Raw genomic sequence first — 25906 nt, 5'->3', positions numbered from 1 at the left:
CCACACTGAATTCCACTGTGTATTCTTGATCCAGTCATCTGGTTTTGGGCATTTAGGTTGTTTCATATCTTAGCTGCTGTAAATAGTGCTGCAACAAACATGGAAGTGCAGGTTTCCTTTCCAATTAATGTTTTTGTGTCCTTTGGGTATATTCCTAGAGTGGAATTGCTGGGTCATATGGTAGCTCCATTTCTATTGGTTGAGGATCTTCCATAGAGCTTTCAATAGTAGTCGGACCATTTTGCATTCCCACCAGCAGTGGACAAGAGTTCCTTTTTCTCCACATCCTCATGGCAGATATTTTTAATGCTAATGAAAATCAATAGCATAGGTCAAGAACTCAATTTCATGAAAGCAAAATGTTGTGGAATGGGGCAGGAAGGAGTACTGAATATATGCTTCTTGTGTAGACAATAGAAACTTAAGTCAGAAGGCATCTTTCATCCAACATTTACAAACTAGAAATGTCAATACATGAAGTAAGTGATAATAATATTGACTATTTCACCTACTAGGAGCTGCCCCCAGGCATGACTGAACATGCTGACCCCTCACTCGTGGTCTGTATGATAGTCAGGTAGCACACACCGGTTTGTGGCAGTTGACTACCAGGTACACAGCATTGCATGAGATATTTTACATTTTCATATATTGTATTCTCTTACCTACACAGTGATAGGATATATACATTGGTAAAGTGACCAAACCTCAGGGTAGTCAAGTAACTTGCCCAAAGGCACCAGATGGGGACAGTAGTGGAGTCTGAGCTTTCTCCCTTATAATCTAAAATTGGTTATTGTTTCTTTACTTGTCCGTCTCTCCTTTAAAAGCTTCCTGGGATCCTCATGGAGGTGTTAGTAAGCTGTCTTTTCTACCTGTGGACATGTAACTTAATGGTGATTTGGACTCAAGTAGAAGCATAGGAGATAGAGAGAAAGGGACTAGTTCATGTTTTGTGTAGAATTTAAAATTTATGCAGATTTATGAGAAATTGATTATAGCAGATGAAGAAAGTTTCATTCCTTGGATTCTAACAAAAATATAGTTTGAGGTGTGTGTGTTTTCAGGGTGATTAGAAGAATTGGTATAATGTTTCCACTAAAATGTTAGGGATTTCCCCAAAATTTCTTGATAGGAAGTATCTTTCACTGACTCAGGAGTAACTGCAGAACTTTTAATGCATTGATTTTAGGTGATAAAATATTGGTACATTATTATTGTTTGAAGCGTAAATAGCATATGTACTGAATACTTATTATCCTGCTTCTTTCTCAGGAAGATTAAGAATGACTTAAGGTCACATAGCTGGCAATCAGTAGACTAGATATCAGTCCTATGGAAAATTATCTCACTTTTATTTTTAATATAGAAATAAAGAGAAACTTCATAGTTAGTCATTTAGGACCTAAGTGCTTCAAAAGCTGTTTCTTTCCTATGTCTCTTCTTGACCATGGACGTATTTAGAATAATTGGATTCTCTTTAGATAGAGCAACAAAGTTAGCAAAAAACTATTTTAAGTATCTTCTCTTTTGGAACAAGAATTAAATTTCTGAGATAATAGCTTTAAAAGGTCATAGAAGGCTATCTCTATTTATGTATCAGTGAAAGTCAACAGAAACTATAGCATTTGTGAATTTATATTTTTAATTTGCACATATTTACTTCTAAACTATTATTAACAGCATATTTGTCTTTTGGATGAAGGCTTCAAACACCCCTCTCTCTGTAAAATAAAATGTATCCATAGAAACTGAAATTTCAAAGAGGCTGGCTTTCCTCTATTTTGACTCTAATAAAAGTTTTAGGTTTTAAAAATAGAAATGAGTTGATTTCTACAGTTTCTATAGTCTGGCTGTTGCAATCATAATAGACTTCCTGGCTAGTGGTACAGGCCACAGATGTTTTTAAGCACATGTATAAGGAAAGTTCAGCTCTTACTGGAGATTGAATGAAACTTAAGCCAGCATTTATTCTTGTGGAGCAGTGTGCAGGGGCGGTTCAGATATAAAACTATGCACTGTTTGGAGGATCTTTCTTAGCCTAAATTTTATCTAGAAACCTTTTATTATATTTTTTAAAAGATTTATTTGTGCATACAAGAACTGGGGTACAGACCAGAAGTATGCGGGGTGAGAGATTTCATCAGAGACAGAACGGGGAACAGAACAGGCGGATTGACTGAAATACATTGCTGAGTGGAGCAGCGGGCCAGACAAGAGAGGTCTGCTGTGCCATGTGGGTCATCTTCCTGGGCAGGGATCAAACTCGTGCTGAAGTGGCTGTGGACAGCTTCACAGTGCTGTGTCTTAACTCCTTGTGCCACCGGGGAGGCTTCTAGAAACCTTTTATTCTAGATTCATTTTTCTGTTTTAAAATAAGTTCATCATTTGGCTTATTTTGAATATTGGAGATACTTCCTCAACATAAATATTTAATGAGCTTCCAAGAGATAGTTCCTGTTTTCATAAAAATATTACATGAAGGAATCAAAGTGTTATTTTGAATATGCCAGGAAGCTTCCTTTAGTTATTAATGCCACATACTTCTATAATGATACATGGATTAGAAAACGTGTGTAAAACATCTCCCTATGACCTCTCCCTGATATAAAGTTTTTGTAACTCCATGTCAGTGAGATCTCACACCTTATTGAAATCAGAGACTATCTGCAAAATAATTGTTTGCCTGTATTATTTTTGATTTTCAGACTAGTAGCTAAAATTAGATTTAAATGTGTTGTCATGCTCAATAATGAATTAGCATCTAGTGCATTATAAACCTGAAGTTCCCTTTCTAAGATTGTTTATTTCTGTGAATATATAAATATATTGTAATTCACTTATTTTTTTTTTTTTATTTTAAGTTGCTGTTTCCTGTGACCTCATACTCTTCCCCACCTATTGTTACATTTCTTTGATTTCTCTTCTGGGAAGAGTTACCTCTACCTCCTTCTTGCCTATACCTGTTTCACCTTTTATTCTCCTCAACTCTCCTGTCCACTCTGTGTAACTAAAATGGCTTTTTAAGGTCACCAGTGACCTATATTTTGCCAAAGCTCACTCATTAAATATTCTCATTTATTCCTGGTCTTATAGCATTGTTGTGATTGACCTTGTTCCACTCTTCAGCAGTTGTTTTTTCACACTAACACACTTACATATGTATTTAAAATAATTATTTATTTGTCTTTTCTTGTTGATGACTCATGAACATTATCCTATGTGGTTCCTTTTTCTCTCTCCAACCCTTTCATGTGGCAGAAAAGGCCTCTTGATGAGCCCATTACTTGAAAACACATGGGAGTAAGTTTGACAATGAGGGAAGAAGCACTTTCTTTCCACTCTGACCAGTCTATGTACAAAGGCAGAGTGAACAACAGGCGTATGAGAGGAACTGAGTGAAGGACAGAAGGAGAACAAGGAGCAAGGTGGAGTGAGCTTGAGCTGATGAACCAGATGACAGTCAGACTTTGGGCAGCAGTATAGACCAATACAAGGATTAGTTAGATTTTAAAGGAAACCCATGACAAAGTTTTCAGAGTTAGAGTGGATGCATCGGAAATTGTGAAAATTCTCAGCGGCTTGAAAGCAGGTTCCACACCAGTGTTTGGGCTGATCCTGACTCAAGTGCTCAGTGTTGATTAGCAAGAGGAGTGCAAAGTGCAGTTGGTTCTGCCTGTTCTCTTCTGCCATTCTGGGTCAACCAGTTCTGACATTGTTTGGAGTAATACCATCTTCTTCTACCCTCATCTGACAGCTACCCTATCGTGCCACCTTGCTACACTTTATAAAGATTGAATTCCTATTTTGGTGTCCCAGGACACCAATTACTCTCTCAGCTGCTAGGAGCCTGTGGATTTGAGTGCTAGTAAGTGGTACTGGTCATTTTATTTAATTCCTTCTAGCCCTTAACTTGCAATCAGAATTTCAAAGAAATCATAGACGTTTGCCATCTCTGTTGCTTTGCTTTATTAAGAATGTGTGGGTTTTAAAGTAATTTAATTTCTAACAACTTGTAATTTATTTCACTCCTTCCAGTTGGCATGATTTAATTTTCTTTTGATTTTTGCTATGAATAAGGGAGGTGAAATGTTTGACTTATCTCTGAGTTCAACTGCTTTTATTTCTTCTTTAATTTACAGTTTTCTCGTGTGCTAAAGAATAGAGCCTGGCCCACATTTAAACAAGCTAAATCTAAAATCTCCCCACTGCACAGCAGTGATTTCTGTCCAACCAACTGCCATGTCAATGTGATGGAAGTTTCTTATCCCAAAACATCAACCTCCCTGGGGAGTGCATTTGGTGTTCAGTTGGATAGTAGGAAGCATAATTCTCATGATAAAGAAAATAAATCTTCTGAGCAAGGTAAGATGGCTTTTTAAACTTTATCATATCATGGAAAGTAATTTATGCAATCATACCTATTCCTGTATCCTTGAAATCTGATAGCAACTCTGAACGTCAATTAAAAAACGACTTCTACACTATAATCATTTGGATAGTTTGCCAAAGTGTTTATAGATGAAAATGGAGTTTAGTACTTTTGCAATTTTTCCTCTAAGAATGTTTTTGCCTTCCATAGTTGTGTGATAAGCACAGCTCATTTTGCTGTGAAAATCACTAATCTGCAAAGGCTCTATCACTATGAGAAATGTATAGGAGGAGCAGCTGCAAGGGATGCATAATGTCATTCTGTATCAGCATCTTAGGACATGGACCCCAACTGTGTTCTTAGCTTTTAATCAAAACTCCCAGAAGCTTTATTTTTAAAAATTTAACAATTATAATTGCTAATGAAAGCTCTGTATGAGATTAAATTATTCCTGCATCTTCTCAATTCTCTTTTCCTTTTCCTTTCCCGCTTGGTAAGATTTGGCTTCATGTTCAAGCATCTTATTGCAGTCTTTGTCCAGTTTTAGCATATTAATTCATTTTTGTTCTTTTTTCTAAGTATTGCTTTGTCTATTCAGGGTCTTTTCTGGTTCCATGCAAATTTGGTTTGTAATGTTTGTTCTATTGTTTATTCTACTTTTGTGAAAAATGCCACTAGAATTTTGATAGGGATTGCACTGACTCTGTGTAGTGCTTTAGTAGGATGACCATTTTAACATTGTTAATAATGTTCCTAGTTCATGAGCTGGGATTCTGTTTTTTATGTCTTCTATTTCTTTGAACAATGTATTAATAGTTTTTAGTGTGCATTACTTTCACCTCCTTTGTTAAGTTTATTCTTAGGTATTTTATTTTATTCTTTTTTATATAATTGTAAATTCCATAGTTTTCTTAATTACTTTTTCTTCAGGTCCATTGTATACAGAAACACGACAGATTTTTGTATATTGACTTAGTAGCCTGCTACATTACTGTACTCATTTATTCTTTGTAGTAACTTTTTAGTGGCTTCCTCAAAGACTTTAATTCCTGAATTTAAATTCAACATTGGGTTGGAATTTTATGTAAGCTTAGAACTCTGAAATGAATTGCACTGGATTATTACTGTTAAGTTAAAGGTAGTAAATATTACTATGGAATGATTTTAACTCCTCAGGGAAACTGAGCCCTATGGTGTACATTCAGCATACAGTTACAACCATGGCAGCCCCTTCAGGTCTGTCTCTGGGACAGCAGGATGGACGTGGTCTCTGGTATTTGTTAAAAGAAGAAGATTTGGAAACCCAAGATATCTATCAGAAACTGCTGGGCAAACTTCAGACTGCCCTGAAAGAGGTGGAGATGTGTGTTTGTCAAATAGATGAGTAAGTATTTTATTTACTGTACTTCTAAATGTGACAATTAAAACAGCTGTAGAAAATGTGATTACTGAGCATCTAGCATTCTCTATTTTGGAATGGGTTGGTTTTTGCTTTTGTTTTTTGCTGACCACATAGATCCTTTTCCTTCAAACACCTTAAAAATGATAAAACATGACAAATACTTATAGATATATAATTTAAGGAAACATTTACTACAATGGAAAAGAATGACAAAATTATATCTTCTAGAAAACACTAAATAAGTCTCAGAGTAAAAATATTAAACTGCAAACTAGGATTGAAAGAGTATTAAATGTTTGACGGATATCCTTCTAGCCTTTACAGGACAGAACATAGTAATTGGTGTATATGCATTCAGTAGGATGCTCATGAAAAATATAAAATATGGGGCCTCCCGATGGTGCATCAGGTTGAGTGTCACGCTGTGAAGCTGTCCGCAGCCTCTGCAATGCGAATTCAATTCCCAGCCAGCCAGGGAGAAACCCATATGGTGTTGCAGACCTCTCCTGTCTCGCCTGCTGCTCCCCTCAGCAGTGTCTTTGGTCCGTCTGCCTGTTCTGCTCCCTGCTCTGTCTTTGGTGAATTCTCTCACCCTCCCACGCCTCTGACCTGTACCCCAGTTCTTGTATAAATAAATAAATCTTTTTTTTAAAAAGAAAAGTATAAAATATAAAAAATCCTAACTTTTTTTTTTTTTAAGATTTGTTCATTTATTTTTTTATACAAGCACTGGGTACAGTCAGAAGCGTGGGAGGGTGAGAGAATTCACCAGAGCCAGAGCAGGGAGCAGAGCAGGCAGAAGGACTGAAGTACAGTGCTGAGGGGAGCAGCGGGCGGCAGGAGAGGTCTGCGCGCCATGCGGGACCCTCCTCCAGTGGCCGGGGAGCAGCTGGGGATCGAACCGGCGCTGCAGAGGCTGTGGGCAGCTTCGCAACCCAGCGCTCAACTGCTGCGCCACCGGGGAGGCCCTAACATTCTTGCTTATAAGCAAATGCAAAATGATTTATCATAAGACCAGTGGTCAAAACTTTCTTCTCTTCTTTTTGAATCAGTGTCCCATTAAGCAATAACCCAAATAACTGTGATAGTAATTTGAACATTTTTAGCAAGAGAAGATAAAGTTAATTAGAATGTTTTAAGAGAACCTCTCTGATTATTAAGAATATGACAGTTGGATGATTTGCCATGTCATGGTATGTATTTATGTTTCACATCTAGTCAAGGTAGTTCTGACAAGTCAAAACAACATGGGATTTGGGGATTTGGTGAAAAGTATAAAAGTTAAAGCAAAAAGCAATCAGCATAGTACCTAACATCACATTTCCTCAACTTTCAAAGGACTGAAATGGTGGTGGAATCTGAAAATCCTGTTTTGTTGTACTCTTTTTATGAAGTTACAGATTTAAATTGCTATCTGATGTGTAATGTTTAATTCACATACCCACTCATGCACATACAAACACATGTACACACACACACACGCCCTTTCTCTTCTACTTCCACAGGTAATTCAGTTTTTTTTGTTGTTTTTTTTTTTTTTGTGGTTTCTGGCTTCACTTTTTTTTTTTTTTTTTTAAAGATTTATTTATTTATTTATGCAAGCACTGGGTACAGTCAGAAGCGCGGGAGGGTGAGAGAATTCACCAGAGCCAGAACGGGGAGCAGAGCAGGCAGAAGGACCGAAGTACACTGCTGAAGGGAGAAGCGGGTGGCAGGGGAGGTCTGGGCGCCATGTGGGACCCTCCTCCGGTGGCCGTGGAGCAGCTGGGGATCAAACTGGCGCTGCAGAGGCTGCGGGCAGCTTCGCAACCAAGCGCTCAACTGCTGTGCCACTGGGGGGGGCCTGGTAATTCAGTTTTGACGTAAAGTATTGAGATCATATTCTAAGCTTATGTTATAATTAAATATTATACTAATGAAGTCTTAATTGGCATGGACTCTTATTTATCTTGGACATTTAAAGATCAAAACCACCATATGAGATGTATCATATTTCTAAGATAGTCTTAAAATATTTATTATTTACTATACTACTTTTTTTCTGGCTTTTATGAGTTAATCTAGAATTAAAATTCTGTTTTCCTGTGTCTATTACAGTAGTTTTTTTTAAGTTTCTCTAATATTTGGGGTATTATATTTCTTTAATGTTTGGGGTATTCGTTAATGTTTTCCCCATTTATAGATGAATTAAATAGTCTGAGGTTGCTAGAAGAATCAGTGGCTATTTTTAAGTAATTGTAAGATAATTTAACTTTTAAAAGAAATGATCTGTGAACATAGAAGTTAACATTTTATGACATTCTATTTTGCTTTCTTTACTAAATTGAATGTTGTGTGTGTGTAGAATAGAATATATAGAATATATATATATTCTATATATTCTATTTTAGAAAGCAGGTTTTGTTCTCCTAAAAAATTTAAAAAGCGCATAGAGAAAGAATCTTAATTACTGAGGTAATAAATAATGGCAATAAATCATGTATGCTAGATCTCAGAGGGATTTTAGTAGAACATCTGGACCAATCCCTCACTTCCAGTTAGGCTGAGAGTTATTGCTCCCCTTCTCAGATGAGTCCTTTGTCAATGGCAGGATTATTTATGTGCCTGTGTATAGACTGCATTGGGAACTCTCCTCTAAAGCATTGAGTACCCAGCACTGGCTGGCAATGGTCCAGGCTTTGTCTGTCTTTGTTAATCTATTGACTTTGCTTTTGATGTTCAGCTTATGTAGATATATTTTTAAGAAAAACAATTGGAGCCCAGGGGCTCCCTTCACTTATAGTTAAAGCTCCAGTTACAGAAAAGAATTAAGCTATTTTTATTAACCAAACCCACTTAAAATGATCACCTATCTTTGCTTAAGATACTCACTCATTCTAAAAGCTTTTACCCAACTATTCATGTTATGTGGAAAGTGACATGAAATGAGCAAATGATTTTAGAAGTTTCATTGGTCTTCACTGAGTGTACCATGTAATTTAATTCTAAATATAAATATGTTCTACGTAATTGGATGTGCAATATAATCATTTTAGGATAGTGCCATTGTCCACATGCCTGGATTCTACAGTTCAGTTGAGCTTGACAAATTATTTAAAAAGCTGGATACCAAGCAATTTTCTCATCATGTAGTAATTATTCTTGGTCAGAATGGAGAAACAGATCTTAGATGTTTCGCCAAATTTTAGGAGAAATTGCCTCACAGCTTCTCATTTCTAACCTTGCTAGAAGTCTTCATTATTGTAAAAAGGACTGTCGCTGAGCTTGTCTTATCGTGAGTCTGGTTATCCTGTCACTAGGGAAACTTCCTAGGAATACAATCTTCTTTAATATGTAGATGTTTTACTAAATCCTCCGATTAGTAGGATATGTGCTATACCATACTCTTATGATTAGGTAAGAGAGAGAAAAGAAAATGTTAAGAAAGTCATAAGGAAAAGAAAATATATTTATAATAATATACTGTATTTATTGCTACTGTAAGTTTGTTATCTGCTTACAAGAACATTTGCAATTTAATGGGCCCATGTAGTTCAAACCTGTATTGTTCAAGGGTTAATTATAAATACTCCTGTGTTCTAGTCACCCATATCATGGATTTCTAGATATCTACTTTCGATGCAACTGTATTTTACCTCCTTTATCATTATATCAACAAAATCTCTACAGCTTCAAACTTACAACAAGATTTCCTCCTTGCTTACTTTTTATACCCCTTCGGGTCACAGGGTCTCAGCTTCACATGGTCTTGACCACGGAGTCTAGGCTGGCAGATCCCCCATTTACTGGAACATCTCTGATTTTCACAAATTTGAGGAAATGAAGCACCCTGGGTTAAAGGCTTCCACCTAGAAGGAACCCTTTTTTCATGCCTGCACTTTGCATTAGTGAAAGCCAACCCCATGGTCATTCCATCCTAACAGTATGGGGGGGGTTCTTCCAGTCACTTACCCAGGACAACTGGGATGTGGTAGATACAACAATGACCACATTCCTCCCCTGAGGGTGTCTGTTCAGGAGGGGGATTCTCCTCTAAAGCACTAAGTACCCAGCACTGGCTGGCAATGGTTCACCTTGTCTGTCTTTGTTAATCTATTGACTTTTCTTTGCAAAGTATGTGCATATGCCAGCATCTTATTCTCCCCATCTTTAAAGAGGGGATGATTACAATAGTAATTATAAATGATGATGGTTATGATGACACTAACTTAATAAGGTGATTTTAGAGAATGAATGAATGAATACCTGTTATTTACTTAGTACAGTATCTGTCTAAAGAACTCAGCCAATGTTAGCTTTGTTGAAGATGATAAGAATATTTAAATCTCAATTTAATAGAAAAACACATAGATTGATACAATATACCATATTAAAAAAATCTTCCTCAAGGGCATTAGAAAGAGATTGACCTGGAATGGCATGATGCTAAGGATTTTAATTGAGTATTAATGGATCTATAGTAGGTACCTTAATAGCATATATGAGAAAAAATAGAGGAAAATACTTCTGCATGCACAAATATTACTTTATTATTGCTTAAAAATCTGGAAATATTATACAAAACATGATGTCAAAAACACGGTTTTCTATCGCTTGTTTGTTAGCCTAATACTTGTTCCCACAGAGTCAGTACAAGCATGATTGCATTTGTTGAAAGTGAAAAGCGAATATGTGGATACAATTCATAAAACTTTGAGAAAATGTTTATGCTTAGCCCCATGACTTCTAATTTAAAAGATACATACAGCACAGAGGACTCCTTGCAAAATGAGAACTCCTGTGTCTCTTCCCTCTTTGGTATTCAGAGTGCATCTATCTGTGCAGTGTGGAGCTTGGGTAATTAGAATTAGTCTAATGTTTTAATCTTTTGGGTATAGGGAGTGAATAAATACACAGTCTGTTTTAAGCAACATAAAAGTATCTTTCTAAATAGAAAAAAACTACACTTAAAATCATTCATAGCTTTCAGCCACTGAAAATGGTCACAGGACCTTGCACAATATAAAAGTGTCCTTTGATTTTCATAGGTACCAAAGAACTATAAAAAGCAAAACTATTTAAATAGTTTCTCCCAGTGAGACCTTCTCTTATTAAACTATTTGAAGGTGCAGGATTCCTTTCTTTTTTAGGAATTAAAAAAGGACTTCCTTCCTTTTTAATTTTTCCCCTTAACATTTGTCATACTTGATATGCTGTGCAGCTTACTTGTTTATTGTTTGTTTTCCCCAGTAGAATTAAGCTTTAAGAGGTCAGAAGCTTTTGTTGTTTTGTAAATCACTGTGTCCACAGTACCAAGAATAGTGTATGTTACAATGAATATGTTTAATGACTTAGTGAAATCACTTAACAAATATTTACTCAGGATGCAGCATTGGGTTTGGCATTATGGGATATATATATAAGCAAAGGAAATTTTCATAGTCTTGAAAGAACAATACAAATATGACAGTGCTTTGGAAAATGGATGTTGAGATAGGTGCATTTGTGTTCTTCATGAGAACAAAATGTTTTTAGGATGTGGCAAATGAGAAGAAGATTGTTGGTAAATGAGAAGATGATTGTTTAGATATAATAAAATTTGTTTTGCAAGTTTTATAGCATGTTGTTTGATAGTAAAATCTGATTCCATTTTTGTGAGACTTTGATTAAGACAGTTCAAACTGAACATTCAAGTCTTGAAATAGTATAATCAGTGCTACTCAGAGTCTTCATTAAGTTTTACACCAATCTGAAGGTGGCATTTAAGCCTTGAGCCAAGTGGAAGAGTCCTTCATTTCATCAGATCTGTGACAGTTGTTCGTGACTGGTTGTGGATGTTATGGAGGTAACTCCTGTTGCCTCCTATTCTGACGTTGTGTGTACCTCCACTTAGCATCTTATGATCATGATGCCCAGGACTCCTGTTTGTGTGAGCATGATATTCTCCCTGTCAAACAAAAGATGTCTGGGAGAAGCCCAAGTCAGAGATAAATGTGTAAGTGGGTTTTTAATATCCGAAGAGTACACCTGTGAGGATATTAAAGCACATTTAGAGTTTGTTTTAGTATTTGGTGGCACTTTAAATTTTCCCAAGTATGTTCATATGTTGGTGAGAGCAGTGATGATGGCTAGGGGAGGAGGGGGTGACCATATATACCAATATATATATTGCTCTTATTGCATCTCACCATGGGCACTTCTTATTATCCCCATTTCATGGCTCTCTGCCAAAGCTATCATAGCTTTGCTAATAAATGGCAGAACTAGAATCTGAACACAACTTCTGGTCTGAAATTGTGTGCTATTTCTATTACTTATTCTGAGAGGGAAAAATGTGTTTTGTGTGACAGTTTTCTTTTGTGCAGTGGGATACTTAATTCATGTGACACATGGAAGCACTCTTGTCTATAATGTGCAACAGGTGAGTTGTCATCTGTAGCAGCCAGTTTGAAAACGTGTGCTTAAAATATTCTTAATATTATATTGCAGCCTTCTGTCTTCGATAACTTATTCTCCAAAATTAGAACGGAAGACCTCAGAGTGCATAGTTCCAGCAGATAGTGACAATGAAAAAGGAGAACGAAATAGCAAACGAGTCTGTTTTAATGTAGCAGGAGATGAGCAGGAAGATTCAGGTCATGACACCATCAGCAACAGAGACTCTTACAGGTAATTCATTCATTCTTAAACCCATTTTGTCAAGAAAGTCAAACGTGGTTCCTCATTTTCCATAAAGGTCTCAGAATGTTTTTTATTGTTTTTTTTTTATTACTCTTGCAAAATAACCGCCAGCTTTTACCGACCCCAGGCAAATCAAAGTGAGACAGCTTAATCATTCAAATTCTCTTCTTTTCTAATTTGAGTAATTTGGAAAAGTATTTTTTCTTCAGTTACATGGACCTAATTTGGGAGACTTGTTGCTCTAATATGGATTGTGTAACATGTGTAGCAAATAATCAACTTCTCCCTATATTAACTGGACTGGGAGACCCTCAGGATCCAAAACTATGTTATTTGAGTTGGTATCCCCAAATCCCAATAGATGGAGGTCAGTGGAAAAAGGGACATATTTCTGCTGACCTGGCATAACTCAAAATAGGTACAATAACAAAGTTAATCTTAATGAAAAGTGGCAGATATTTATGTTTCCAGATAGCATGGCAGTAGAATACACATTTTACTGACCTCTTAATCTTTTAAATATATGATGTTTTGAAGAAATTTTATTTGGGGATATTTACATCATTCAGTTTTGCATAAAGTGAAAATGTATTAAGTATATTCTATCATTTTAGATTTATGTAGTTTACGAATATCCATGTTCACCTTATTTATAATAACTAATGTATATTTCCTTCGCAGCCAGTGCTCCTGTCTATCAGTTATTTTGCTTACTTGTTTAATCATTTTCCTTTTCTTAATCATCACCAGTTTTATTCTTTGAGATGTTAAGAAAATGAAAGATAGCTCTTTACTCTCTTCCAAGTTATTACAACTTCACCCCAAAAATATGAGTAAAGAAATACAAAAACATACTATATTTCGGGCCTCCCCGGTGTAGCAACGGTTGAGTGCTGGGTTGCGAAGCTGCCCGCGGCCTCTGCAGCACTGGTTGGATCCCCGGCTGCTCCCCGGCCACTGGAGGAGGGTCCCGCATGGCGCGCAGACCTCTCCTGCCGCCCGCTGCTCCCCTCAGCAGTGTACTTCAGTCCTTCTGCCTGCTCTGCTCCCCGCTCTGGCTCTGATGAATTCTCTCGCTCTTCCGCGCTTCTGACTGTACCCAGTGCATGTACAAACAAACAAACAAACAAATAAATAAATAAATAAATAAAAATACATGCCTCTTAAAAAAAAAAAAGCATACTATATTTCACATTTTTAAGAAATAGTCTATTGGAGTATCATTTATTCTGTATGGTTTAGTTTTTAATAATCATCAGAGATTTTGTTTTTACATTTCATATCCAATCTGGCTTATCTAACACTGGACAGAGTATGAAATATAATTTTAGTTAGGAAGATCATATGAGTAAATAATCCAGTCCATAAAAAGCCCAAGAGTGGGTTAAAAGACTTTTGTGTGTGTGTGTTTTTTAAAGATTTATTTATTTATGTATACAAGAATCAGGGTACAGGCCAGAGGTGTGGGGGTGAGAGGATTCACTGGAGACAGAGTGGGGAACAGAACAGGCAGATCTACTGAAATACACTGCTGAGGGGAGCAGCGGGCAAGTCAGAAGTCTGCTGTGCCATGTGGATCACCTCCCTAGCCTGCCAGGGAATCGAACTTATGCTGCAGTGGCTGCAGATATCTTCATAGGTGTGTCTTTACCCCTTGTGCCACCAGGGAGGCCCCTAAAAGACTTGGATTCCTACCATTACCTCCATTATTTTTATTGGTTGTGGGGTTTAGAGTTGTTGCAATGTACAGTAGTGATATTATAATCTTAAAAATAATAAACCTTTATTGTCATGAACCTAGAAATTTAAAGTTCTCTTCAGTCTAGGCATGGGAATTTTCACAGACATATATACTTTTTTTTTAAAAAGCTCTCTGTTAGCTTTATTGGCTATCTGGCTGCAGCAGTATAGAAACAGGAACAAAGAAAAAGATTTAAAATTTTTTTTTATCATATAGATAAGTATTAATTATCAAGTAATGGGCTAAAATTTCCTGCCAAGAATGTGAGGCTTGTGGTTCCTTTAATGAGTATTTTCTTCCCACTGGGTGAAGTGAAAATAAAGTGTTAGGGATTCAGTGCTCTAACAAAGTATCAAGAACTAAGTGGCACAAAAAACAGAATTTATTATCATACAGTTCTGGGACTAGAAGTCAGAAATCCAGCTGTTAGTAGATTGGTTCTTTCCGAGGCTGTAAGAGAAGAATCTCTATCAGACATCTCTCGACTTTCGACGGCCATCTCTCCTTGCTCTTGAATCTCAAAGCTCTTTCCCTGCACAGTCTGTTGTCATTTTCCTACCAGATTCTCAAATGATGACTCCACCAATGGATTTCCTTAACTGAAAGAGCTCTTTTCTCTCTTGTTCCTGGTCCTGAGTCCTCCTTGAGAACTGCCTTTGCCCACCATAAATGCTGTATGTGTTGCTTCTGTATCTTTCGTTTCACTTTAGTTGAAGACAGAAACTCTTGTTCTTTATACGGTGTTTTAAAACAAAAAGATATTAAACAAATACAAATTTATTTTCATCAACCGTATTTAGCACAAACTAACAAGTAAACAGACAAACTTACTTTTATCTGACACATGGGGTTTCCCACAATCCCAACTGCAACCAGATGTGATAGATTCTCATATTTACTCTGTTGTACATGGAAGGCAGAGGAAATCCACAGTTTTATAATTACCTGCTGGCTGAAAGTTACTCATTTAACCAACCACTCTCCTTTCCCAATTTCTTTGTGAGAAGGATTTGAATGAATACAAGATAGTGATATCTAGGGATTTAAAATTACTTAACACAAATTAACTACTTTTGCCATTTCCTTACCTTTAGCTTCTCAGGATACCAATATGCTCTTTAATAGGAACCTGTGGTTTCTTTCCAGTGGGAAATCACACATTTAAAAATGCTGTCTCATCAATTCAAAGAACACCTGCACCCCTATGTTTATAGCAGCACTATTTACAATAGCTAAGCTTTGGAAACAGCCCAAATGCCCAAAAATAGATGACTGGATCAAGAAGATGTGGTACATATATACCATGGAATATTACTCAGCATTCAAAAAAGATAAACACATGCAATTTGCAGCAACATGGATGGCGCTGGAAGGGATCATGCTCAGCGAAATAAGCCAAAAAGAAAAAGAAAAATACTGGATGGTCTCACTCATAGCAGTTATCTAGAAAACTTAAATAAGGGATCAGGAAAATGAATAACTATAAGAAAGTGAAAATCAAAATCAACAAAAAACTATGAACCAGAGACACTTTTGGGGGGGTGGGGGGCGGGAGGGGAGGGATTGGGGTCAGAATGGGGCATGTGCAGTTGTATGGGGAATATAAAAATAAAATTTATTATCAAAAAATAAATAAATAAATAAAACAATGGTGAGCCCTAAAAAAAAAAAAAATGCTGTCTTACCTCAAGTTCTACAATCTTAATGAAAATGACCCTCACAATCTCCCTTTAGGTTAAAAGAGAATTTTAAAAGGTAACTTCAAAGTTATATTTTTTACTTATTCCGAAAACAAATAAAAAAATGTTGCTTGCAATATTTCATAAAGCTATAATATGTCCCCATGCAGACACGAGCATATTGAGTATTCTCCCCTTCCACCTGCACCACTATTGAGCTCTCACTAGGATAGGATTAAGCTCTGATGTACGGACAAGGTCCCAGGCCTTCCTGGGGCAACTTAGAGCGCAACTGATGAGTTCTAATTTAAGCTCTCAAAAAGGGCTGAAAGGGGCCTTCCCTGGTAGCGCAGCAGTTGAGCGCTGGGCTGCGAGGCTGCCCAAGTGCTGGATCGTTCCCTGGCCTCCCGCAAGGGTCTCACCAAAAAATAAAAAAGGGCTAAAAGGCAGGAATCCAGAAGCAGGACTTCGATTAGCAGCTTAGCAATAGATGTGTGCCCTGAAATAAATAGATTATGAAGAAATTTAAGTTTGGTTTGACTCCTAGTTTTGTACCTGCATTTTAAAACATCCATTTATGGTGAGTATAAGTCATCAGAAAATTTGAGATAAGATTGAATTTAAAATACATTTTTAAATGAGTTGAACATATATCTCTCTCATAATATTTTGTAAAGCATTGATATATTCATAAATGTACTTGTGCGTATGTTATCTAATTAGAAATGACAGGGAAACCTTGGCAGAGTAACATATAGCTTATTCTTTCAGTGACTGCAACAGCAATCGGAATTCCATTGCCTCCTTCACCAGCATCTGCAGCAGCCAGTGCAGCTCATATTTTCACAGTGATGAAATGGACTCAGGTGCGCTTGGTAAAAGCATGTGTATTTTTTGATGCTAGTGCTGTTACAGACACTTTTAAAGAACACATTTGTTTGATCCGTATGTGCTTTTACCTTCCAACAGTCCTTCTTAGTAGCTGCATTTTGTTTTATGTGCTCTATAAAGTCAGTTTTCCATTCTCATTATCAGCAGTGTGAATTGAAAGGAGATGAAAGAAACTAATTTTTATCTTGATATGTACTTTATGATCTTCCTATGGACGATGAAGGATGAGCGGTACATAGGAAATAGGTCTGACTAAAACATTAGGCATTGTGGATTGGTGCGATGGTGGGAAGGGCTTTGAAACTAGGAACTTTTAGGGTAGCTGCTGCACCTGCACTAGTCTTCCGTGTGGGTGATGGGGGAAACAATAGTGAGATAACTCTTATAGGAATATCTTAAAACTATCTGATTTGGGGTATTGCAAGATTATCTTATTTAAGAACAGAGATTTTTCATCCAGTAGGACAAGTCTTAATTTTTAAATATGCGCCTTGTTTCAGCTGTCCAACTATTAGAAAAATGAACCATTTGAAAAAATCCTTAACAGATGACCTTGCAGTCTTCTCTGGGGTTTCTGCTTTTGTTTGTTCAAAGGGACAACAAATTGATAGCAAAACAACTATTAAATATTTTAGAATTTGTATTTTCACACAGGAAAGCTAATGTGTAGAATAAGAGCTCATGTTAAATTGTTTTTATTTTATTTATATTAAGATAATTTGGAATATTAAACATAAGATAAATAGTATTTTTTTTCTTAATATGTAGGTGATGAGCTTCCCCTAAGTGTTCGCATTTCTCATGATAAACAAGACAAGATACATAGTTGCCTGGAGCATCTTTTCAGCCAGGTATGATTGGGTAGTTGTGAGTATTTTTCACATCGACTCCACAGTCAGGGATCCCTTTTTTCAGACACGGTATAGAACTTGGAGTTAGGTTGGAAAGTCCTCATAAATCTTTTCCTCCAAACTCTATATTTCCACAATTTAAGATGGAAATAAGGATTTCTTCAACCAACTAATCCAAAGGATTGTTGTGAATATCAAATATTTTACAGTATTTGGAAAATATGAGGTTCTATACATGGGGTTATTCTTTTCATTATTTGTTCTTCATGGAATTTCATGACATGTTCTGCTCAATTTTATTACTAGTTCTAAAAAGTACAAGACAGTCTTGGGGCACATCTTGGTATTTGGTATTTTTAAAAACTTTATACCTGTAACAACCATTCATAGTGTAGAAGTTGTTAACACTCAGAAAAGGATTCTGATAACTGTTAGGTTTTCTTTTTAACAACTCTAGAACTTTTGCTTCTTTTTGAAGAAAAAGATTAACATTTGGTAGGATTAAAAATAGACTTAATAAGCATCATGGGATTTCAAAAAAGTTGCTTAAGAAAAAATATTTTACAATGTTTAGTCTTCAAAATATATATTATGTATTGTGCGATGTATTCTCTGCTGTTATGATAGGTGGATTCCATTACCAATCTCCTAAAAGGGCAAGCTGTTGTAAGGGCCTTTGAGCAAACCAAGTATCTCACACCAGGTCGAGGATTACAAGGTAAGGTTTAAAAAAGAACAGTTAGAAGCCACTGGGAAATGGAAGGGGAAGACTTGTCATGAAGTAAATGTATAGCATAAAGAGAAAAGTTCTGATTGCTTCTGTTCCATAACTCACAATACTACTCTCGATATCTTTTATTGCATAAAAAATCAGCATTATAGGGGCCTCGCCAGTGGCACAGCGGTTGAGCGCTGGGCTGCAAGGCTGCCCACAGCCTCTGTGGTGCCGGTTCGTTCCCTGGCCACCGGCGAGGTTCCCACCAAAGAAAAAAAAAAATCAACATTATAGCTTTCAGATTTCTTTGAAAGTTTTCATTATCTAATGCTCAGACCAAATAAAAATAAGTTCATTGAAGAGATGTAAGTGTTGATTTGCTTTTACTGAAACCAAACATTTTGTTTGTAGTAGTAGGGTAAGGAGTTGGCAGAACGGGAAGGCAAGCTGAACAGTATCTCAAACTATCATTTTGTGACATCTAGTTTAGGATATTGAAGGTAGAGTTCCATCTAAACTTGCTCCTCTGTTTAAACATTTGTAAGAAGATATAGCTAAGGTGTGATTTTTTTTAGATTTAACAAATTTCTCTTGTGATTCAGCTAAAGAAATTACCATCATGATAATAATCTTAGACAATATCAGTGAAAGAAGAGGATTCAGAGCTCAAGCTTGTTTACTGTTTGGTGAATGGTTGGGACTAAAGAGATTTTTGTATATTTATTTAGAATTTCAGCAGGAAATGGAACCAAAGTTGAGCTGCCCCAAAAGGTTAAGACTTCATATCAAGCAGGATCCTTGGAATCTTCCCAGCAGTGTTCGGAATCTTGCTCAGAACATCAGAAAATTTGTTGAAGGTCAGAATGAAAAATGAAGAATATCATATAACAAATCATTTAAAATCCATTAAAACCTCAAGTTCAGTAATACTTTACATAGTTTTTGAAGTGTTTCTTATTATGAGGAAACAAAAAAATTTACAAGGGTGAGGGAGGAGGATGGAAAGAAGGGGAACATTGCAGAACTTCATGTTCCAGGAATCTAAATAATGTCAACTGTGTCATGAAAAACAGTCTCAGTGAATAAAATAAAGGCTCATACTTAATAAGAAAAGTTGACCATGAAGAGAGTTTCATATTTTATAATAGGAAATAATATTAGAGGAATTTATAAAGATTTACGAAAGCCATGGAGCAAGATTTTAAAAAAATCCTAATATCTCAAATGTGTGTCTGTATGAGAATCAACATAATTTCATAGGTTGCATCATTAGTTTTTAAGCATCATTTTCAGAAGCATTTGTCTAAGTTGATGGTGAATAACTTCCATGACATTATTTACATGTCATCCTATAAGTGGTACAAACTTCAACTGGAGATGTGTGTGAGATAATATATAGAACTGTATATAGTATATATGTATATCTCTCTTTATATGCATATTTTTAACAGTTTAAATAACTAAGAGGAAAAAGTACTGCAGGACAGTCTATTAATCAAGATCATAATCCATAACAGCGGTAGGAACATATAAGTAGGAACACATATAAGGGGTGGTAGGATCTGAATGTTTCATGGGATTGTGTAGTTCAGAGCTGGAAGACATTCTAGGCTCTTGAGCAGTGGATAGAAGTTAAATAGCAAATAGGCAAGACCAATATGTTGAGTGAATGGGATTTTTGTTATCCAGTATAGTAAGATTGAGTTAATTTTCATTGCATAGTTAAAATGTGATGTTAGTGACAGAAAAAGACTGAACAGCTATAATGTTTTCTTTCTCTGCAGAGGTAAAATGTAGGATACTCCTGGCTCTTCTTGAATATTCAGGTAATGCTTTGTATTATTTTTATTATTTAAAATCGTTTGACCCATGACCTTAGAAATCTCATGATATGAATGCAGTACCTTCAAGCTGTTAAAAATAGATGGAAATATGATACCCATATTTCGAAAGAAGCCAAAAGATTTCTTTAAAAAAGTCTTACGAAGATTAAAATATAAACAGCTACATAGCTTTTGTAAATATACAATAAGAGCTTAAATCATGAAAACATATGAATTTGTTTTTATACAGAATATAATTCAAAAGGAGAAAGAACAGGATTTGGTAAAGTTAATTGTACAAATGGGAGATATTATGAATCTGTGTCTAGCTTTTGTTTATGAACAAGGATGTAGGTGCTCTTGGATTCCAGAAGTGGAGAAATAGACTTTGCTTTTGATGGGTGAAGTCACAATGTTAAAATAATACTGGAAGGGCCTAGGTATGATGAGGAGAAGAATTTGTGACCATTTTAGCAATCCTCCAAACTTGGAAAATTTCAACTATAAATAAATTAGTATCCCTAGTTAAACAAGAGGGCTTTTGTTGTTTGTTAGTTGGTTATTGCCTTGAACATAAACAAACTTTTGCTTTGCTTTTTGACTTTATAAAAATAATAACAAAAATATTCTTGATTTTTTTAACAGTGCAACAATAGGGCCTAGTTTGTATGGATTTCATAGCGTCCCCACAACCACTTGTGAGAATATCATTGTTCCCACACTTTTAAAAGTAAAGAAATCAGTATTCAGACAGATTAATACCTGGTGAATGATATTCACTCACTACCTATTTTTGTGCATCTAGAAGTCAGGCATATACTGAGAAAATACATAAATAGTAGGTAGAAGTTTTGAAATTCAAATTTAGTTCTGCCAATCTAGAATTCATTATTTTATTAATATTTAAATAGCTGTTATTATATTAAATAGCTGTTATTATATTACATAGCTGTTCTAATATTTAAATAGCTGTTCTTATTTTGATTTCAGTTTTACTTTTCTGTTTCTATCATAATTTTTTGTGTACTTCATTGGTTCACTTTTTTTTCTCTCTTCTATATAGAATGTCACCTGTAAAGCAGTAGCCAAATTACTCCACATTTGGCTACTGCAAAATTATCATTTTTTCCTGAAAAGGGTGGACTGTGTCTGCTAAACATTATTCTTAACTCATTTCTCTCTCTCTAACCTCTGTTTGTTTCTTTGTTTCTTTTGCTTTCTGTTTTCTACAATCTCAGAATAATGACTTGGGTTACTTCCATGTCTTTTTAGACCAGCTAGCTAATTATGGAATTTGGGCTTTTTAAACAGTTGAAATTAAAGGAAATTGTTAAGATTTTAAAACATGATAGAAGATGAGTTTAAGTAGATTCTTAAATACTGAAAAGGATTGGAGCCTTTTTGGTAGGTAAAACAACAACAAAGTAAACATTTGTATTCCTTCTACAAAAAAATTCTTACACTTTAAAAATAACAAGTTGTCGGGCCTCCCCGGTGGCGCGGCGGTTGAGCGCTGGGTTGCGAAGCTGCGCGCGGCCTCTGCGGCACCGGTTCGATCCCCGGCTGCTCCCCGGCCACCAGAGGAAGGGTCCCACATGGTGTGCAGACCTCTCCTGCCGCCCGCTGCTCCCCTCAGCAGTGTGCTTCGGTCCTTCTGCCTGCTCTGCTCCCCGCTCTGGCTCTGGTGAATTCTCTCACCCTCCCGCGCTTCTGACTGTACCCAGTGCATGTATAAACAAAAACAAAACAAAACAAACCAGCAAACAAATAAATAAAGCATGCCTCTATAAAAAAAAAAAAAAAATAACAAGTTGTCAAAAAACAAACAAAAAAGCAGAATTCCCTGCTTTTCTTCTTTTTCTAAAAGCTGGAAGCAGCAGTTGTGATTCTTAGTGATAAAAATGAAGATAGAGAATCATTTTGGTTAAGGATGAGTACTTATGAATTTTAAGCAGCTGTTTGTTGTGCTGTAAATTAACATATGTTGGTTTCCTTATCATGTTACTTCTCCATTAAATAAACTGAGCATCTGCTCAGTCAGTGCCAGACCCCATGTCTACTTGTTATAGTACAGAAGAATCTCAATACTGATGTCTAATATTACTTTACTAACATTTTTCAAGTCTTTATCTCATTTATCTTTATTACAAATCTACAGAGAAGGACTACCCATGCTTTTTGTGTAGGGATCTGATACCTAGAATTATATGGTTTAAAATTGGTGGTGGGTGTGTTGTGGTAACAGACACCCGAAGGGTGTGATCCTATACCTCTAAATCATATGTAGTGTTGTAAATCGTTGTTGCCTCATTAAAAAAGCTAATGCAGTGAAAATAAATAAAATTGGTGGAATGCTTTGAAAGCAGATTATATGCCTCTAAAGTCCTTAAATATAATTCATGTTATATGTTCCTCCCTCTGACCTTGATGAGTAATGGTCCCTTGAGGAACACAAATATGTTATCAAACCCTCACGGTGTCATTAGCCTTTAGTAGAAGGACACCACATGTGGTCACAGACAGATGAGTACAGTACTTCCTGAAGGAGAGGGGAAATTTCATAAAGATGGATCATATTTCAAAAATTTATTGACTTTCAGTAGTTTAATGAAGACTAGTTCAATCAAAGAATGATTTAAAGGGTTTTTTTTTTGTTTTTTTTTTGTTTTTTTGTTTTTTTTTTTTTTTTTTTGAGAAGGACCCACAGTCAGAGGTGTGGATTTTTTAGTGCACTTATAGGGCATTTTATGTTTGAGTAATACTGAGCAAGTTCCATGTGCCCAAAGAGGAGAGGTCTGCACAATCAGTTTCAGATACATTATTTTATTATATTCTCACAAGAGTCCTTCTAGATTATTGCAGCCCTGTGTGATGAGTGGCGGGAAATGACATCTTTAAGAAGTTTGAGTTAGGCATAAGTTGTTAAGACCCCTCTGTGCCACTCTGAGTGTTCTACCTTTGTAACTTTTAAAGCAGTACATGAAAAGAAGTCATTTACTTGGTTTAAAAAAAATGTTGTCAATTGAAAATCACCACATGACATGATAGTGATTTATTGTTTTCATTTGAAAATATGTTGACTTTTGATTTAATTTGTTGTGTGGTCCCAGAGCATCTTGCATATCTAATTCCTTCACTGTACTGTAAGCAAGATAAAGCTAAGGTCTTAAAGTGGACTTCATACCTGCAATTGATGTGATGTTTAATTCTTGCAGGATAGTCAGTGTTAAAAGCTTGAATTAATGAATGACCATAGCTTTCGTGTGATCAGTTTTGATTTGATATTGAGCTTGAACACAAATTTTAATTTGACTTAAAACACATATAGAATATAATAGCAGAGTAGAATAAACATCACTAACCCTTATGATGTCTTCTAATACCTGCAGTGGTATCACATCCTTTCTTCTCTAGACCTTGGCTTTGCATTCTCAATATAAGCAATTTCTTTCCAGTTAAAGTTTATTAAGAAATTATTCTCAGGTCATAGATGAGAATATTCCTACCAAAGCTACTGAAGTATGATTTTAAAAGTATCTCCAGATTTTCTGCTCTTCTCTAAGACAATAGAGAAGCAAAGCAAGAATGTACAAAGAATAATAATGCAGTTTTTACTTAGTTTATGTCTGTACTCTAACTGCACATTTTGATTGTTACAAATTACCCATCTGAGTTATCCGTTTAAGTACAACTGAAGCTAGGTATTTCAAGAAGCCAGAGAATGAGCTCATGTAGTTTTACTCTTCTTAATTCATTTCCTTGTTAGCTACTCTACTGGTACATTATCTTCATTTATTCAGTAAATATTCACTGAATGTCTACTCTATTAGGGAAATGTCTCACATGTTGTTATGTTGTTTGTTAAATTAAGTCAAATCATATGGCATTGACATAGTCAACCATTGGGACTTACTAATGCAGCAAGTACATATAGTTCAATCTATATATAAATAAAATATAATAATAAAATAGAACTAAATATAAATTTTCATAAAAGCTAAATATTTTTAATATTTAATCATTTTCCTAATAACATTATTAAAAGTAGCATTACTAACAGTAATCAGCTGCAATTACATTTGTATACACATCTTTGGTTTTATTAGAAGTCAATGTTCAGAATTATTGATAAATAGCAATTATGCCTTTTTAGCGCTATACATTATTATTGACAGTTCTTCATTTCATAAGATTCTGAACCCTTGAAATGTTCAATACACTTTTGGAAATTGATTATTTTTGCCCTTGTTGTTCCTCTAGTATAGTGACTTTTCAATATACAAAATGTTTGGTTGGTGTTTATATATATCCAACCACCCAAAGAAGTCACCTTTTTGTGGTAAGTTCTCAGAGGTACAACCTCTGCATTTGAACCAGTTCTGGTCTAGGAGTGGCAGTTCACTGGGTAAACATACCAAAATAGTTCATTCAAAAACCCAGTCAATTGTAGATTAAGAAATCTAGTGAAAAATCAACTTATGATAAAGCTTTAATTACATTGCTTATGTGAAAGAAATACAGGAAATTTTGATTTGTACCTATCTCTAGCTCATGAACTTGAGTAAGCATATTAAGGAGACACATTTACTAGTTACTGCAAACAATTAAACATCCATACTCTTCACCATGTGCATTTCACATTAATTTTTGAGAAGCTATTGCTGGTAACTAAAAAAATAGTAATGTATTATATTTTCAGCACAAATTGAAAATTAAACTGAGTTTTCTTCAGGGAAGTGTGCAACAAATGTAAATTATGTTCCATCAGAAAAAAATGATGACACCTTATAATTGTCCTTATGTTTTATAAAACAATTTAATGATTGCAAAACAAAGCCATAATGTCAGTTAAAATTATTTTAATGTTTCTAACCTTTTTTGGTGTTTAATATTTCCTATAAACCATATTTGCTGAAACAAGCTCATTAGTAGAATTCAGCTGTACATTTTTCATGTGGTGTGAATTTAGTGCAAGAATGAAATAAGAGCAAAAGTAAATGCTTAATGAATTGTTTCAGTTCACCTATTACTTTCTTCATAGTTGTCTTTTTGTTCTTCTGGATCACAGACAGTGAGACACAGCTCCGAAGAGACATGGTGTTCTGCCAGACTCTTGTGGCCACTGTGTGTGCCTTCTCTGAGCAGCTCATGGCGGCCTTAAACCAGATGTTTGACAACAGCAAGGAGAATGAGATGGAAACTTGGGAAGCCAGCAGAAGGTGGTTGGACCAGATAGCGAATGCAGGTGTTCTTTTTCACTTTCAGTCACTTCTGTCGCCAAATTTGGTAAGGAATCACGGTGACTCCCTCAGGTTCATCAATCATAACATGCACTGTTCCCAGATAAGAAGTGGGTTATTCATTTTGTATCAGCAGTCATTCAGTGACTTTATGAGAATATATTTTTTTCCAGTGAAAATATTTTTTCAAATAAGTATATAGAAGGTATTCCTTTTTTCTGATTTTTATTTATTCTCTGTAGCTGCTCAAATATGAGAAAGCCTCCATCTGTTACTAGTTCCTATACTCCTAAGTACCGACTGAGAAAGATCAGAGGAAAAAGGGTCTTTCTACTGCTGTTCGTTATTTCCAGACGAGGATACAACCTGCCCCAAAAGCAAACCTCCCTCTGAGGCTGATATTCTGGAGTGTGCTTGATAGACAGGCTCTGACAACTTGCGTACTATACTGACAGTCCATTGAAAATTTGACTGTGTTAAATGATTTTAGTTCTTTCCTGTGCATGTTTGTCCTGTTAAACCTAAGAACATT

The 25906-nt window shown here is 35.7% G+C and overlaps 1 protein-coding gene across 1 annotated transcript in view; it reads left to right on the top strand.

Annotated features, from left to right (window-relative positions):
• PREX2 (phosphatidylinositol-3,4,5-trisphosphate dependent Rac exchange factor 2) overlaps positions 1-25906 on the top strand; it is a gene marked incomplete at its 5' end in the record, with an annotated part of 262693 nt that overhangs the window by 153341 nt on the left and 83446 nt on the right. Inside the window, 9 exons of the mRNA XM_084229429.1 lie at positions 4143-4365; positions 5549-5756; positions 12243-12422; positions 16626-16720; positions 17514-17596; positions 18224-18314; positions 19040-19168; positions 20096-20137; positions 25203-25420. Coding sequence (XP_084085555.1) covers positions 4143-4365; positions 5549-5756; positions 12243-12422; positions 16626-16720; positions 17514-17596; positions 18224-18314; positions 19040-19168; positions 20096-20137; positions 25203-25420 — 1269 coding nt within the window. The remainder of the gene's footprint in view (positions 1-4142; positions 4366-5548; positions 5757-12242; positions 12423-16625; positions 16721-17513; positions 17597-18223; positions 18315-19039; positions 19169-20095; positions 20138-25202; positions 25421-25906) is intronic.

Source organism: Talpa europaea, assembly GCF_964194135.1.
Source record: "Talpa europaea genome assembly, chromosome: 3".
Taxonomy (NCBI): Eukaryota; Metazoa; Chordata; class Mammalia; order Eulipotyphla; family Talpidae; genus Talpa; species Talpa europaea.
This window is presented reverse-complemented; position numbering and strand designations above follow the sequence as displayed.